Here is an 18,267-nt window from a genome sequence, read left to right on the forward strand (position 1 = left end):
TCAAAACCACAATGAGATAACACCTCACACCTGTCAGAATGGCTAACATTAACAACTCAGGCAATTAGAGATGTTGGCAAGGATGCAGAGAAAGAGGATCTCTTTTGCATTGTTGGTGGGAATGCAAGCTGGTACAGGCCACTCTGGAAAACAGTATGGAGGTTCCTCAAAAAACTAAAACCAGAACTACCTTACGACCCAGCAATTGCACTATTAGGCATTTATCCAAGGGATACAGGTGTGCTGTTTCAAAGGGACACATGCACCCCCATGTTTATAGCAGCACTATCAACAATAGCCAAAGTATGGAAAGAGCCCAAATGTCCATCGATGGATGAATGTAGAAAGAACATGTATTATATATATACAGTGGAGTGTTACTCGGCAATCAAAAAGAATGAAATCTTGCCATTTGCAACTACATGGATGGAACTGGAGGGTATTATGCTAAGTGAAATTAGTCAGAGAAAGACAAAAATCATATAACTTCACTCATATGAGGACTTTAAGAGACAAAACAGATGACCATAAGGGAAGGGAAACAAAAATAATATAAAAACAGGGAGGGGGACAAAACAAGAGACTCATAAATATGGAGAACAAACTGAGGGTTGCTGGAGGGGTTGTGGGAGGGGGAATGGGCTAAATGGGTAAAGGGCATTAAGGAATCTATTCCTGAAATTATTGCTTCACTATATACTAACTAATTTGGATGTAAATTTAAAAAATAAAAAATAAAGTTAAATTACAAACAAAACAAAACAAAAACATCCCAGTGTCAAAGAAGGAGATAGCTCTCAGGAGGTAGAGTGTATTTTTGCCTTCTCACAGTAATTAGATACTCCTGTCTTGGTTGATAATATACTGAATTTTGTTTTACAGTGCATAAATCACAATAATAAACTTATTTGTGTGATTACTTTAAGGACTTTTTCCCGAGATATTATGCTAAGGGTAGGGAACATATCTATATTTTCATTACTATTCTCATTCCTTGACTAATGCACTAGGCAGTCAATAAATGTTAGTTTGAATGAATAGAGATTGCTTTGTTCAACTCCTTTGTTTGAAAAGAAAGTCACTCAAAATACTGTAAGAGTTTAGATATTTGTTTATGTACTCAACAATTATTTATTGATACCTACGAGGTATAGAAATTAGGAACTGCAGATACCGTAGTGAATAAAATTACAGTCCCTATACTCATGAAACTTAGGGCTCGCAGATGAAAGATAGACATTAATGTCTTGTGTAAATTTTTGATCAAACTGCAATTGTGATACTTGCTTTGAAGGAGTAGTACTCTGAGACTACATAATAGAGGAGTTTGACCTAGTAAGGAGACATTTGTCTTAGAGAAAACTTTCCTAAGGAAAATATTGATTAAACTAGTATCTGAATGTAGGAGGGTAGGAGTTAGGCAAAGAATGAAAAGGGAGTAGGTTTCAAGATGAGGTAAAATGTACATACAAAGTCCCTGTGCCAGGAGAAAAAGTAGCATATATAACATTAATGATAATGGCCAATGTGGCTGGAGTGTTAGAATTAAGAAGGAACCCTAAATGAGGAAGATGAGGCAACAAACAAAAAAGAACGAGGCATTCTGAGAGGTGGGAAACAGCCAGGAAAGTGTTATATCATGAAAATCAAAGAAAAAAGAGTGTTTCAAGAATAAGGGAGTAAGCCATGTCAGATGTTATAAAGAAGATAAAGTAAGACCTATTTTTTTTGGTTGTGGGGGAACCTGGGTGGCTCAGTTGGTTAATCATCCAACTTCAGCTCAGGCCATGATCTCACGTTTCCTGAGTTCGAGCCCTGCATCGGGCTCTCTGCTGTCAGCACGGAGCCTACTTCGGATCCTCTGTCTCCCTCGCCCTGTGCCCCTTCTCCACTTGTTCTCTCTCTCTCAAAAATAAACAAACTTTTTAAAAAACTTTTTTTAAAATTTATATTCAAATTAGTTAATGTACAGTGTAGTCTTGGCTTCAGGAGTAGAACCCACTGATTCATCTCTTACATATGACACCCACTGCTCATCCTGAAAAGTGCCCCCTTAATGAAGTAAAAGCTATTTTGATTGAGCAGTGGGGCTGTAAGCCAGACTAGTATGGGTGAGGAATGATTGACAGTAACAGAAATGGAGATATAATGGGAGTAAATAAACACCTCCAAAAACTTTATTTGTGAAGTAAACCAAAAGCTCTTGACCCCTTGTTCTACCTGTTCTTTTCCATATGGATGGACTTGATCTTCTGTGATGGCAGCAAAGAGCAGAAAGAACAATCAAGGCAACAGACCACTGAAGTTGATGGCAATTGGATACTGGTTCACACAAGAGAATAATTTTTAGTCCCTGCCAGTTCAGGATCTTTTGTTAACCAAGTAGGGTAGATAAGGCTATGTGGATTCATAGGCCCTTAGGTTTATCTATTCTGGTCACCATTTTCTTAGACTGCTTTTCTTTACTACCATATTCCTCCCTCATATCACCTCACATTTTGTCCCCTCCTCCCAAACATCCCAAAGTCTTCTATAATCTGTCTTCTAAGGTGAAATTCATAAGCCCACTCATACTCTGCTCTTGAGGGTTTACTTCACTTACTTGTAAGTTTGCACATTATATCAGCATGAAAATCTCATGGCTCTAACGATTAGTAGTAACGTTTATACAGACTATCCCTGAGACTTATACAACAAGAATATAGAACCTATCATTTATTTCAGTTATAGCTCCATATATCCAAGACATGTTCTCCTAAATTCAGTACATCCCTTTTTTGTGAACATAACACATGAAATACTTCCATGAGTACCGAAATACATGATTTCATTTTTAGAAACTTTCTAAGTACATATGACATGACTAAAACATTTCTGTATTTTTGTGTAACACATGTCCTTTCTAATGAAAACTACCATTAAGACATATCTGAAGAAGGATATAGAATTGAGTGGACTTGGTTTTTGGTTGATTCAGAGAGGTAGGATTATGTGTAAAAATAAATGAGAAGAGAGGTGCAATTCAAAAGAAAGAAAACAATGTATTTGATGATGGAAAAAAATAGGTTCTTAAAAGGGCTAAAAGATAGCTCCTCTATTGTAACAGTGTAGTATACAACTATAGGTTGGTTTGTGTTTGGCATGGGGGCAGATGAGGAGCTCTCATTGGATGCCCCCTGTTTTCTTTGTAAAGTAAATGTTGAATTCAGCTATTGAGGACAGAGGCAGGGAAAGGGAGGTTGGTCTTAAATTTGAGTAAAGTAGAAGAGGTTTGAAAATAGTCCTTGGGGAAAATGGAAGAGTATCAGTTGATCAAAAAAACGTGGTTGAATTATAAGGCAATATTGAGGGCCCATTTTGAAGTTCAGTGTCATGAATTTGTAATATAACAGTCCACCCTGTCTTTTGGTATTAGAGGTCAGCTGATCAGTAACCGGCTTAGAAAAACCAGCCTTGGATTTTGCCAGATGGATACAATGAAAAGCCAAAGAGGCAAGGAAGTTTAGGATGTTAGTAGGAATATTACTGAAATAGTGGACAATGGAATCTAAGTGGGATAGAAAGAGAAGTGAAGAAAGTAGAAGATTAATAGTTTGAAACTAGAAGGATCAGTGGATTGGAGATCCCAAATTAAGATAATCATAAACAAAAGTAGCTGAACAAGCAAGTTGGATGGACAAGTTTTTAGACAACAAAATATTGGGATTAATGATTTTGGAGGTGAAACCATTATGGATGATGTCATGACCCAAGTCACAGCTGTGGGAGTAGATGGCTGAACTAGAATGGAAGAGAAGTTTATTGGAGATAGGGAGATTGTGAAACAGTGTCTGTGGTATTGAATAGATTATTATGTAAACATTGAAGGCACCCTGGATAATGGTAGACATAAGGGTAGAATGGAAGAGTAGGGTAGTTTACTATGAAGGATGTCACAGTGGGAACACCAACCCTCTCTCCTAGTCCATACACAATATGAAAACAAATAGCTACTACTACTGGAGAGAGATAACAGAGGGAACTGATACCTTCAATTAAAGAGGTAGATATTGAGGATATAATGGAGTGACAAGGATTAGGAATTGGAGAAGGACAGAAGACTGGAAGAAAAGAACAAGGACATTCTTTATGGAATGCTATGGAGAAGATGATGTACTTGGAAGATTTGCAGAAGAGTTCCAAAACCTTGTACCTCAAACAAGCAAGAGATGAATCAACCAAAAAAAAGTGGTGTTACCAAAGGATTGGTGATAAACAACAATTATTAATAAGTTATTAAAAATATAGAACTAATTTTTAAGTACTATCATTTTACATAAGAGAAAGTTAAAAGATAGTTTTGTTGGGGCACCTGGGTGGCTCAGTCGGTTAAGCATCTGACTTCTGCTCAGGTCATGATCTCACAGTTCGTGAGCTTAAACCCTGCATCAAGTGAACTCAAGCCCCGCTTCGGGTGAGTCCAAGCCCCTTTTCAGTCAGCGTGGAGCCTTTGTGGGATTCTCTCTCTCCTTCTCTCCCTGCCCCTTGCTCAATCACGCCCTGTCTCTCAATTAAAAAAAAAAAAAAGATAGTTTTGTTTATAACTTAGAAGAGATATATTAAGTATTTTTAAAAATTTTAATGGCCCACTATCACTTACCTTAACCCTCAGGACCTGAACTAGAGAGACGAGCCCCGAAACATCTGACTTTGAATAACAACGGGGCTTATATCCAGGAGAAACATAGAGCTGTAGGAAATGGAGATTCTCCTCTTTTTTTTTTTTAATGTTTATTTATTTTCAAGGGAAGGAAAGAATATGAGTGGGGAGGGACAGAGAGAGAGGGAGACACAGAATTTGAATCAGGCTCCAGGCTCTGAGCTGTCAGCACAGAGGCCAATGTGGAGTTCAAACCCATAAGCTGTGAGATCATGACCTGAGTCGAAATCAGACGCTTAACCTACCTAGCCACCCAGGTGCTCCTGAGATTCTCCTCTTAAAGAGCTCGTACACAGACTCACTTATCCCAGGACCCAGGTAGGGTAAAAGCAGCAGTTTGAAAATCTAGACCATATGGGAAGAAAATTCATTTGCTGACAACCTTAAGGTAATTGTTGGAAGGACAGAGGCCTGTTGGGATTCTCTCTAGGGACTGAGGCATTGAATTGACAGGTGCCATTTTTACGTTCTTCCTCTACCCTACTAGTACCAAAGCTAGCAGATGCCATTTTTGTATCTCCCTGTGTAGTAATACTAACACTAATACAATGTTGTATGTCAATTACACTTCAATTAAAAAACAAAGAGACGCGCCTGGGTGGCTCAATTGGTTAAGCCTCCAACTTTGGCTCAGGTCATGATCTCGCGGTTCATGAATTTGAGCCCTACATCAGGCTCTGCGCTCACAGCTCAGAGCCTGGAGCCTGCTTCAGATTATGTGTCTCCCTCTCTCTCTGTGCCCCTCCCCTGCTTGTGTTCTCTCTCTCTCTCTCTAAAATAAATAAACACCTAAAAAACATTCTTTAAAAATAAAAAAAAATAGGGGTGCCTGGGTGGCTCAGTCGATTGAGTGACCGACTTCGGCTCAGGTCATGATCTCATGGTTTGTGAGTTCAAGCCTCGCATCGGGCTCTCTGCTGCCAGCTCAGAGCCTGGAGCCTGCTTCTGATTCTGTCTCCCTCTCTCTCTGACCCTCCCCCACTCATGCTGTGTCTCTCTCTGCCTCAGAAATAAACATTAAAAAAAAATTAAAATAAATAAAAATAAAAATAATAATAATGAAAGAAAGAACACAGACTAGGGGTGCCTGGCTTGTTCAATGAGTAGAGCATGCAGCTCTTGATCTCAGGGTCATGAGTTCAAGCCCCACATTGGGGGCAGAGTTTACTTAAAAATAAAAATTAAAAAAAAAATTCAGGTGTTAAAAAAATATATATGGACTACAAAACTGACCCAAAAGCAATAAAAGTGTAAAGTAAAAGGAAAATAGAAAGAAAATCTCCCTACCACTTGAAAATTTAAAGATATTGTTCTGAATTACTATTTGGGTTTTTTTTCTAGTAGAAAGTTTTTATCAAAGTATATATACATACATAGAAAAGAATATATGCAAATCATAAGTGTATAAACTTGGTAAGTTTTCACACGCATGAACAGAATACAAGTCACAAAATAGAACCAACAGAAAAGTTGCCATAATCCCACAAAGTCCCTTAAACCCTCTTCCAGCCATTAACATTCACTTCTCTCTTCCAAATGTAACTATTTTGATTTATAACCCTAGAGATTAGTTTTTCCTATTTTTGAACTTTGTATGAATCACACAGAATGTATTCTTTTTTAACCTGACCTCTTTGGCTCAATACTGTGATTCTCATATTCATCTGTGTTGTTATGTATCGTTTAGTTCATTCATTTTGACTAATGATTAAATTATGTTGTATGAATATAGGATAATTTATTTCTCCATTCTATTGTAGACAGACAATTGAGTTGTTTCTGGTTTGGGGTTTTCGGTGAATACGTATGTATGCATTACTGTTAGGTACATATCTAAGAGTGGAATTATTGCTTCATAGGATAATGCTTAAGCTCAGCTTTAGTAGATAACACCAAAAAGATTTGTAAAGTGATTATATTGGGGCGCCTGGGTGGCTCATTCAGTTAAGTGTCCAACACTTGATTTCAGCTCAAGTCATGATCTCATGGTTTGTAGGATCAAGCCCCACATGGGGCTCTGTGCTATCAGCGCTGATAGCGCAGAGCCTGCTTGGGATTCTCTCTCTCCCTGCCCCTCCCCTGATCATGTCTGTGCACACACTATCAAAATAAATAAATTTAAAAATAATTTTTTTTTTTTTAAGTGATTGTATTGGGGCAGCTGGGTGGCTCAGTCAGTTAAGCGCTGACTTCAGCTCCGGTCATGATCTCGTGGTTTGTGAGTTTGAGCCCCTCATCAGGCTCTCCAGCTTGGAGCCTGGAGCCTGCTTCGGATTCTGTGTCTCCTTCTCTCTCTTTCCCTTCCCCACTCATGCTCTGTCTCTCTCTGTCTCTCTCTCTCTCTCTCTCTCTTTCTGTCTCTCTGTCTCTCAAAAATACAATAAACATTAAAAAAAATAAATAATAAAGTGATTGTATCAATTTACATTCTTCCAGCAATTTATAAGAATGTCTTTTATCTCTGCTGTCACCAATACTTATTAGTGTCTCTTCCATTTTAGCCATTCTAATACAGTGATATTTCATTTTGGTTTAATTTGCATTTCCTTGATGGCTGTTTCATATTTGCCAGCCATTTGAATGTGCTCTTTTGGGCAATGCTTGTTCAGATTTTTTTTTTTAATATGTATTTTGTTTTTCAGAGAGAGAGAGAGAGAGAGAGAAAACATGAATGGGGGAGGGATAGAGAGAGAGAGAGGGACCGAGGATCTGAAGCAGGCTGTGTGCTGACAGCAGATAGCCCAATGGCAGGGCTTGAACTCACAAACTTTGGGATCGTGACCTGACCCAAAGTTGGACGCTTAACCAACTGAGCCACCCAGGTGCCCCCTGTTCAGATATTTTGCCCTTTTTTGTGACTGATTTGATTACCTTTCTCATATTTGTAATTTTTGTTATAAATTTGTGGTATTATTCTCAATTTCAGGGAAAAGCCTTAAACGATTCACTGTTAAATATGATGGTTGCTGTAGAGGCTTTTTTTAATCAATATTCTTTATCCGATTAAGGAAATTTCCTTCTATTACTAGTTAGTTGAAAGTTTATATCATTAATTGATAGTGATTTTGTCAGTTTTTTTTTTCCTGCATCTATCAAAATGATCATATGATTTTTAAAATTGTAATCTGGTGAATTACATTGATTGAATTTTTGTTTAATTTTTTTTAATGTTTATTTTTTAAAAGAGACAACGTGAACCAGGAGAGGGACAGAGAGAGTGGGAGGCACAGAATCTGAAGCAGGCTCCAGGCTCTGAGCTGTTGGCACAGAGCCCGAAGTGGGGCTTGAACCCACGGGCTGTGAAATCATGACCTGAGCTGAAGTCGGATTCTTAACTGACTGAGCCACCCAGGCACCCCATTGTTGATTGAATATAAAACGCAAATCTACCCCACAGGGCGCCTGGATGGCTCAGTCGTTGGGCAACCGATTTCGGCTCAGGTCATGATCTCACAGTTTGTGAGTTCAAGCCCTACATCAGGCTCTGTGCTGACAGCTCAGAGCCTAGAGCCTGTTTCATATTCTGTGTTTCCCTGTCTCTCTGCTCCTCCCCGACTCACGCTCTGTCTCTGTCTCTCTCTCAAAAATAAATAAACATTAAAAAAATAAATTAAAAAAATACAAATCTACGCCTGAATTCGTGGAGTAAATCCCCTTAGACTATGATGTATTATCTGTTTTATATGTAACTGGATTCGATTTGTTACATTATGTTTAGGATTTTTGCATTTACTTTCATGAGAGAGATAGGTAGATAATTTTCCTTTCTTGTGATATACTTGTCCTATTGGTAGCAAGATTACTGGCTAAATAACTTTTGAGTGAAGTAGTAGGAAAAAAAATCCCACTGAATTTTTAGAAAATGGTAGTAGAATGCTACATTTCAAAAATTTGTTGGAAAACTTTTTTAAGATGGCGTGGCTTATTTCAGACCAGCCCTACCACCATTGAGAAGTATAAGCTGCTATGAAAAAAACATATACAATAATGTTATCCAACTATGTACTATTTATACTTATAATATATTCATATTATATATATATATTTATATAAAAACACAAATATAAAAATTTAAATTATGATACTGTGAACTCAGTATATGGCCTGAATAGTAATATAGGCAAACTAAAAATTGAATCTGTGAGCTAAAAGATAAAGCTGAGGGATTTCTTCAACATACAGTACAAAAGCATGAAGAGATGAAAAAATATATAGTCAGAATTTCTTTTTTTTTTTTTAATATTTTTCTGATAGGAGTTCTAGAAATAGGAAATGGGAAGGAGATAGGAAAATATCCTTGGATGGAGAATGATTGCATCATCAGATCAGAGGTCAGCAAATTTTTTCTGTAAAGGCCAGAGAGTAAATATTTTAGGCTTTGTAGACCTTACAGTGTTTGTCACAACTACTCACCTATGCTGTTGTAACACAAAAGCTATCATAGACAGTAAATAAATAGATGACTATGTTTCAGTAAAATTTTATTTACAAGAACTGGAGGCAGTCTGGATTTGGCTCATGACTATAGTTTGCCAACCTCTACTTTAGATTGAAAAAGCCCACTGAATGCTCCTGTCAACCTCCTTCTCTCTTTCTAGATCCACCTGTCCTGGTAAATGGAACACATATAGCATGTGGCCTTTTGTGTCTAACTTCTTACACTCAGCATGTTTTTAAAATTTGTAGCATGTATCAGTACTTCTTTCTCTTTATGGCCAGATATTTTGTTGTATGGATATACCACCTTTTGCTAGTCATCTGTTGGAGGACATTTGGATTCTTGCTACATTTTTGCTATAGTGAGTAATGCTGCTATGCATTCATTTATAAATATTTATTTGAGTACCTTTCCAGTCGTTTGTGTACTTACCTAGAAATGGAATTGCTGGACTTTTTAAAGAACTGTCAAACTGTTTCACAGTGGCTGTACCATTTTACATTCCCACAGCAATGTGCACGTGTTCCACTTTCTCCATATCCTTTCCAACACTTGCTGTTTTCACTTTTTTTTTCTTATCCCCTTCTAGTGATTATGAAATACAAGAATTTCTTACACATCTTAATTGAGTTTTTATTTAATCACACAGATATTGGGAGAGGTATCCGTAGACTAAAAAAACTAATGCAAAAAATCTTACGTTAGGTACTCAGAACTGCTAGCATATTTATTTAAAAAATTTTTAAGCATTTGATAATGAGTTAGTAGTTTTACTAACATCCTAGAATACATACACAATCATTCATATCTACATTTCTTTTTCATACTTTCTTTTAGCTACCTAAGAAGAAAAGGAATAATAATAAATGAAACATCTGCAGTTGTGTATGTTCAGTTACTCACAGGTCGTAAATACCAAATAAATCAAAATGGTGAAGTTCGTCTTGAGAAACAGTGGTCAAAACAAGTTCTTCCTTTTGTTTATCAAACTATTGTCAAGGTAAGTCTCCATCAGTTCTCAACTGTACCTTAATGTACATTATTTCACACTGTATAAAGAAAAGAGTGTATCATATTAATATTTATTTGTAAATAGAAGACTAATGCAGCAGTGTAAAGTAGAAATTTTTTTTTAATATTTGAATTTTATGTTAATCCAAGTTAGTTAACATATAGTGTAATAATGATTTCAGGAGTAGAATTTAGTGATTCATCACTTACATGTAATACCTAGTGCTCATCCCAACAGGTGCCCTCCATAATGCCCATTCCCCCACCCTAAACCCCTCCAGAAACTCTCATTTCATTTTCTGTATTTAAGAGTCTCTTATTGTTTGCCTCCCTCTCTCTTTTTATCTTATTTTTCTTTCTCTTCCCCTATGTTCATATGTTTTGTTTCTTAAATTCCACATATGAGTGAAATAATATATTTGTCTTTCTCTTCTTTGTGACTTGTTAGCATAATACCCTCTAGTTCTGTCCACATTGTTGCAGATGGCAAGATTTCATTCTTTGTGATCACTCAGTAATATTCCATTGTATATATATACCACATCTTCTTTATCCATTCATCAGTTGATGAACATTTGGGCTCTTTCCGTTATTTGGCTCTTGTTGATAGTGCTGCTATAAACATTGGGGTGCCTGTGCCACTTTAAATCAACATTTTTGTATCCTTTGTATAAATACCTAGTGCAATTGCTAGGTCATAGGGTAGTTTTGTTTTTAATTTTTTTGAGGAACCTCCATACTGGAAAACAGTATGGAGATTATTATTTAATATAATTTGAAAAAAACTATAGTTTTTTTACTTCGGTATAATTGACATGTAACATTATATTGGCTTCAGGTGTACTATAGGATTGAATATATGTATACATTGCCAAATGATCACCAATATAAGTCTAGTTACCATCTGTCATTATAAAGTTTTTGTTATAAAGTTACAAAAATTTTTTTCTCATGAGAACTTTTAAGATGTACTATTTTAGCAACTTTCAAGTTTTGCAGTGCATCATCATTGACATAGTCACTATGCTGTACTTTACATCACTATGATTTATTTATTTTATAACTCTTAGTTTTTAACTTATAAACCCCTTTACCCATTTCACCCATCCCCCTAAAACCCCTTCCCTCTGGCAGCCACCAGTTGTTTCTCTGTATCTGTTAGTTGTGTTGCATTTTGTTTGTTTGTTTTTTGTTTTTTTGTTTTGTTTCTTTCATATATCTGCACAAGTTTATTGGTTGAATAGATATTTCTGGAGTGTCCATTATGTGGCAGATACAATACTGTCTGCTTCAAATACAAAGATAAACAGTGTCTAGTCCCCTCCTGTAAGTTAAGGTTCCTCAGTGCCATGACTTTTGACTTTTTGGGCCAATACTTCTTTGGGTTTTTTTTTGTTGTTGTTGTTTTGTTTTTTTTAACATGAAATTTATTGTCAAATTGGTTTCCATACAACACCCAGTACTCATCCCAACAGGTGGCCTCCTCAATGCCCATCACCCACTTTCCCCTCCCTCCCACCCCCCATCAACCCTCAGTTTATTCTCAGTTTTTGTTTTGTTTTTTAGAGTCCATATTAAGTGAAGTCATATTGTACTTGTCTTTCTCTGTCTGACTTCTTTCATCTTGCATAATACCCTCATGGTCCATCCATGTTGTTGCAAATAGCAAGATTTTCATTCTTTTTTATGGCTGAGTAGTATTCCTGTATGTGTGTGTGTATGTATGTGCAGAGAAAGACCACATAGATACATGGGGGTGGGGTGTGCCTGCCAGCTTTAGCAGGGCTGTAGGGCATACCTGCCAGTGCTTCTGTTCCCAGAAAAAGTCCCAACAGGCCCCTGCCCCTCTTGCAGACACTTTAAGGTTAACAGATGAATCATTTCCCCATATGGTCTAGGTGCTTTCAAATTGCCATTTTGACCGTGGGTCTCAGGGAAAGTAGATCTGCACACAAGCCTTTTAAAAGCAGAATCTCATTTCCCGATAGCCCTTTGAGTCTCCCGTACATAAGCCACGTTGGTTTGCAAGCCAGACATTTTGGGGGCCTATTTCTCTAGTGTAGTTCCCAAGAGTTGGGGTACCTCCTCAGGAAGATAGAGCACCTCCTCAGGAAGAAGCTCCATATTTGTGAGATCACTCCTGATTGTGGGTGTCCACATCAGGGCTGGGGTTTTTGCAACAGTATGTCTCTGCCTCTCGTATCCTTATTGATGTGTACATTTTATCTTTTGTTGTGGAGGAGCTGGGCTAGTTTTCAGGTCTTTCTCAGAAGGAACTAATTGTTCTAGATGTAGCTGAAGATTTGCTCTGTCCATAGGAGGAGATGGGTTCAGGATCTTCCTATGCTGCCATCTTGAACCGCCTCAAAAACTATAGTCTTTATAGGATTATTTTATGCTCAGTCACCCATTCTGTATATGATTAAGGAGCTTGTCTTATTTATTTATTTACTTATTTACTTATTTATTTATTTATTTATTAAACTTCATCTCTAATGAAAAATCCTAGCATTAGCTTAACACAGTTTTAAATTAAAAAAATTTTTATTCTCCAAAAAGTGTTTGCCTCAAATAAATTAATGGGGGAAAAAAGGCATTTGGTTTTGTGTTTGTTGTAATCTTGGTGTGATAAGACAAAAAAATTTTTTTTTAAGTTTGCTTATTTTGAGAGAGAGAGAGTGGAGAAGGGGCAGAGAGAAAGGGAGAGAGAGAATCAGAAGCAGGCTCTGCCCAGTCAGCACATAAGCCTGAAGTGGGGCTTGAACTCATGAACTCATGAGATCATGACTTGAGTCGTAACCAAGAGTTAGACACTTACCTGACTAAGCCACCCAGGCGCCCTGAGACAAAAATTTTTTAAAGCATGTATTGATACTGTAATCTTGCAAAACAGTATCTTAGGAAAGATTTTATCACCTTTCTGTGCCTTAGTTTCCTCAGGTATAAAGTGAGGCTAAATAATCTGTGCTACAGAGTGTTGTCTTGAAAATGAAATGAACTAATAAATGTGTGAAATACCTAGAAGAGTGTCATATAAAGTCAATACATTTTAGTTACTAGTACTGTTACATAGAAAATCTTTACATTTCACATTTGCAGACAGCGTAGTCCTAACTCCACAGGAAGAAAAATTTGATGTGCGATCCATAGAAATTTTGATTATAATAATTTACTTTTATATTTCGTTCTACATAGGACATCCGAGCTTTTGACTCCCGTTTCTCCAGTATCAAAACATTGGATGACTTGTTTCCTCTTAGAAGTATGGTCTTTATGCTGGGAACCCCCTATTATGGCTGCACTGGAGAAGTTAGTTTCTGTTATTGTTACTAATTACATTTCTTTCTTGTTTCAAGTTAGTAGAGTTATTTAACTCTCTTCATTTAAGTATAAAATAAAATGTAATACTGAAGGGGGGAAAAATAATTCATTTGTCTAACTTAGGAACACAGCATTTGGCTTTATATCTTTAGTCTTGAGCAGGTTGGGGTCAGGAGGCAGGGAAAAAAGAATTCAAATCCTAATCTCTTACAGAGCAGGTTTGTTTATTGTGGTGGTATGGAAAAAGCAATTCTGAAATTATTGTAGATGTATTATTGGGTTGATGAACTTGTAAATGTGTTGATGTTTGAGGAACTCCAGTTCTCACATGGAAAAAGATATATGCATATATGAAATGGAAGAATGCAAGAAAGAATCTGGGGACAGATTAAACTTGGAGGTATTAATGTGAACTCATGATTTTTAAAATATATGTGTGTATCATATGTATATAGGCACATGTATATGGATATATATGTATACATACATACATACATACATATATTTTCTAGCTCTGTTTGCTCAAAAGGATTACGAGGCAAAGACACCCTGGTAACAGTAAACATACATAATCTCCAGGTTTTGACTTCTAATAACATACCCCACCGAAAGCTTTTCAGAGAAATGGCCCATTACAGGGCTAGGTCAGGTTAGGTACAAGATCAGCCTGGAAACACTTGTTAGGCCAGAAAGTAAGGAAGTGCTCAAATGACTAATGAGAGCATATCACATAAACACAGGAACCAGATTCAGGGGACTCCTACTGGCCAAATCTGGGACAGTTTGAATACCGAAATAATAAATTGGTAAAATAGGAATTAATGATGCCACAGCAGTATTAAATAGGGAATGGAAGGGCTCTTGCTTATAGTATCATGTCAAGAATAAACGTGGAGAGAGTGCTAAAGTTGGAAAACTATCTTTTTATAAGCATTATGATAAAGATTAAATGTGGCAACAATCATCATTGGAAACTAAATCTAGGGGGAATTTGTTATCTGAGTAGGATACTTTCTAAGACCATGAAAATATTTCCATGAAAAATTTTCATGGTCTTAGAAAATATCTTCCCACAGACAGTTAATTAGTTGCAAGTGGAAGAAAAAAAAACTATAATTGGACAGTGAAGAAATTGAGCAGTATCTTTGGTATGATCAAAGTTAATAAATATCACAGTGAGAGACAGATGAACATCATGTACATCATAAAATACCCTTCTTAGGAAATACACGCCAAAATGTTAAGGGGTAATGGACACGATATATATAATATACCCTCAAAAAGTTCAGAAAAATAATTATGTGTATGTACCTGGACACAGAGCACAAATGTTAAAACAGATGTTTAAACAAATGTTAACATTAGGTGAATCTAGGTAAATGTTTTACAAGTGATCTTTGACCTGGTTTTTTTGCAACTTTTTGGTAGTTTAAAGTTATTTGCAAATAAAAAAGTTAATTTAAAGACAAAAAAGACTAACAGCTATTAAAGCAAGGTACAGTGACTCAAATTTACAATATAATCACATTCATTTATAAATTCTAAGAGAATCTCCCATAGCCACCTTTACTGTTTTACTGTATTTCAGAAATAATAAACCCTTCAAATAAGTAGAAAAGTAAGTACATAAAACATAGTGAAAGAGACTATAAAACATACTGTGATTTTTTTTTTTTTTCGTCCAAGGTTCAGGATTCGGGAGATGTGATTACAGAAGGTAGGATTCGTGTGGTTTTCAGCATTCCATGTGAACCCAATCTTGATGCTTTAATACAGAACCAGCATGTGAGTACTATGGTCCATATTGTTTAATTTAGAACTGATGAACTTTGAAAGTGTTAGAAGCATATTTTTTACCACCTTCTTTGAATGTGTTATAAATATTTTATTTAATAGTGATTAAATTCCCTCACAGTTGCATCTAGGATTATTTAAAAATAAGTGTGGAATCTATGCTCGAACTTCATGCAAATCTTTCCGGGGGGGGGGGTGGGAATCACTGACATCCCATTATTGATCTATAACAGTTATTACGGGTTATCGTGTTCAAGCTTAGAAGGGGCACATTTTTTACCATACCCTTTGGGAATAGACTTAGATTTTTTTTTTTTAACTTTTCATAATTAATCAAAGCCTACATTTTTTAGTTACAAGTGACAAATGGCCTTACTGCAGTCACAAGAGAAAATTGGGGAAACTGCATTTAAATTCACAGCACTTTTTTCAGAACCTTTTTCTCCAGAGATGTTCACTGGGCTCCTTTTAGTTTTCCCTGCTACAATGGGAGGAGGATCCTGATATCTGTCATATATATTCTTATTGATTCATTGGATAATTAACTTAACTGAAATTAATTCACAGTCAGCTATTGCTACTTACACTTTTATTTTTCTCTAATAGTAAATTCTAAAGCTTTATATCCTGTAAAATGAATTCAAGGCATTGGGCATCAGCATACACTTGAGAAAACATTACAGAAGGCAAATAAGTCTCTTGGAGAAAGAATTCAGAAAGCACAGTCAGGAAACCAGGAGAGTGGCCCATTTGATAAAAATGCTGGAGGTCTCTATTCTGGGAGTTAGTAGAAGAACATCTGTTTTCCTCCATCCCTAGCTTTTTCTAGATATGAATGAGCCTGTCCACTTCTAGTATACAGTGTTGCTAGGCATGCCTTCTCTATCTACTGTGCTCTCTTTCTCTTTACATACCTTTTTCAACTTTTACTCAAGCCTTCTTCTTCTCTACTCCAATGTTCTCTCCTTTTTTAAAATTTTAATGTTTGTTTATTTTGAGAGAGAGAGCGAGCAAAAGCAGGGAAGGGGCAGAAGGAGAGGCAGAGAGAGAATCCCAAGCAGGCTCCACACTGTCAGCACAGAGTCCAGTGTGGGGCTCAATCCCACAAACTGTGAGATCATGACCTGAGCCGAACCAAGAGTCAGACGCTTAACCAACTGAGCCACCCAGGCCCCCCTTTGCTTTTTATTTTACATTTTCTAGAATATTTGTGATGATCTTCATCAATTTTAATTGTACCATAACTGAATATTTCTCAAAAGGACTACTATCGGTATTTTAGATGAGACAACTAATGTGTAAAATAGGACTCCTGTATATGACCGCACAGTTGACATTTTTGACCCTTAGACACTAAGTGCTAGTAGCCTGTGCCAATTACTATAACTGAATGCCCCTATATATTTCCAAATACTTATTAGAAAAATTAAGTGATATTACCTGTGATAGAGAACTACTACCTTAACTCTTCCTGTCTATTTTAGAAAGCATACTTGATTCGTCTGTATTATTTCTAAACCTAATAATGCACTTGATGGAGAAACTATATTGTGTTCTTTACCAGCATATTAACATATTTTAATAATTTATATATTTCATGCAACTAAAAAATGTATCCATTTGGGGACTATTGTAGACATATAAAATATGAATAAAATTCATATAAATATAGAATGTGAAATCCACATAAAATATGTGTTATTATTATGTATGTTAGGATTAAATGGTAGCTTAGGAACTAGATTTGTAATTGCTTCCTTGTTAAAAAGTATATGATCTAATACTTTTTTTTTAATTTGATAATCTTTATAGTTTCTTAAGTGCACAAATTAAGGTTACATTTCATTGACTGTATTAGCTATAAATCTATACATACTTCTTACTTTTATATGATAGTAAGTATTAGGGGAAGTGAATATCACTTATGTCCATATATGAAGGATATTTTAAATTTGCTCAGTAGCAACTCTTTTGATGACATACTCATGTTTTAGTTCAGTGTAATAATCATCAAGGCTTCATTATGTCCCAGGTATTTTACTAGGCCCTAATTGGAATATGAAAATTAATGTTTAAGAAATAGTTCCTGCCTGCAGAATTTGCAGTAGAGTCTATTTACAGTAGAGTTTATTTCTTGAGACAGTTTCACAAATTGTATATTTCCTCCCCCTTTCATTCATCCTTGGGAATTCTGTCCTTTAAGGAGAGAGAGGAGCAGAAAAATTCTGCCTACAGATCCTTTCAAAAAAAAAAAGGGAAATGGATCACTTACTTTTGAGAATCCTTATATTGCCACATTCCAATGGTTAGTGATGTCTTGATTATCTCCAGATTTTAAAGGTAAAGAAATAACATTTGATGCTTTGTGTTTCCATAATTGACCTTTTTGTTTTTATATTTAAAGAAATATTCTATAAAGTACAACCCAGGATATGTGTTGGCCAGTCGTCTTGGAGTGAGTGGATACCTTGTTTCAAGGTTTACAGGAAGTATTTTTATTGGAAGAGGATCTAGGAGAAAGTAAGTTTATGTTAGAGAAATTTACTTAAAGTGGCAGAAAAAAACTAAATGATAAAGATAAACTGGTTATGTTAGTATTTATTTTCTTTTATTAATTGCTCTGAATTTTCTTTAAAAATTATGCATAAATTCCTCTGATGGTGATCTTTCATCTAAATGGCACATGTTGTAGGTGTTTGGAAAGACAGTTCTTATTTTTAGCGGCTAACAAATTGAACCTTGAAAAAAGGTATCAGAAGGTGTGTGTGAATCTCAATAATATATTTCCCTGCATTTTCTTATTTCATTCTCTTCTCTAATTGCATAATCTATTTATATGCTTTGTTAACTTGGGTTTTGAAGCCTTTCCTCTAGTTTTTCAATTACTGCTTTGGAAATAACCATGAAAACTATAGAAGAACAATCAAAACTGAGTATTTCTAAGAATTGAAAGCTAAACGTTGTATTCTTTGAACAAAATTTAAAATGTGTGTGTGTGTGTGTG

General features: G+C 36.0%; 1 protein-coding gene across 4 annotated transcripts in view; it reads left to right on the top strand.

Annotated features, from left to right (window-relative positions):
• The window catches only part of XRN1 (5'-3' exoribonuclease 1), a 119,739-nt gene that overhangs the window by 53,406 nt on the left and 48,066 nt on the right, over positions 1-18,267 (top strand). For all 4 annotated transcript variants that reach the window (XM_015080429.3, XM_027061687.2, XM_027061688.2 and 1 more), the window contains 4 exons: positions 9,975-10,137; positions 13,344-13,457; positions 15,156-15,254; positions 17,668-17,783. In XM_015080429.3, the coding sequence (XP_014935915.1) occupies positions 9,975-10,137; positions 13,344-13,457; positions 15,156-15,254; positions 17,668-17,783 (492 nt within the window). The remainder of the gene's footprint in view (positions 1-9,974; positions 10,138-13,343; positions 13,458-15,155; positions 15,255-17,667; positions 17,784-18,267) is intronic.

Source organism: Acinonyx jubatus, chromosome C2 (genome assembly GCF_027475565.1).
Source record: "Acinonyx jubatus isolate Ajub_Pintada_27869175 chromosome C2, VMU_Ajub_asm_v1.0, whole genome shotgun sequence".
Lineage (NCBI taxonomy): Eukaryota > Metazoa > Chordata > Mammalia > Carnivora > Felidae > Acinonyx > Acinonyx jubatus.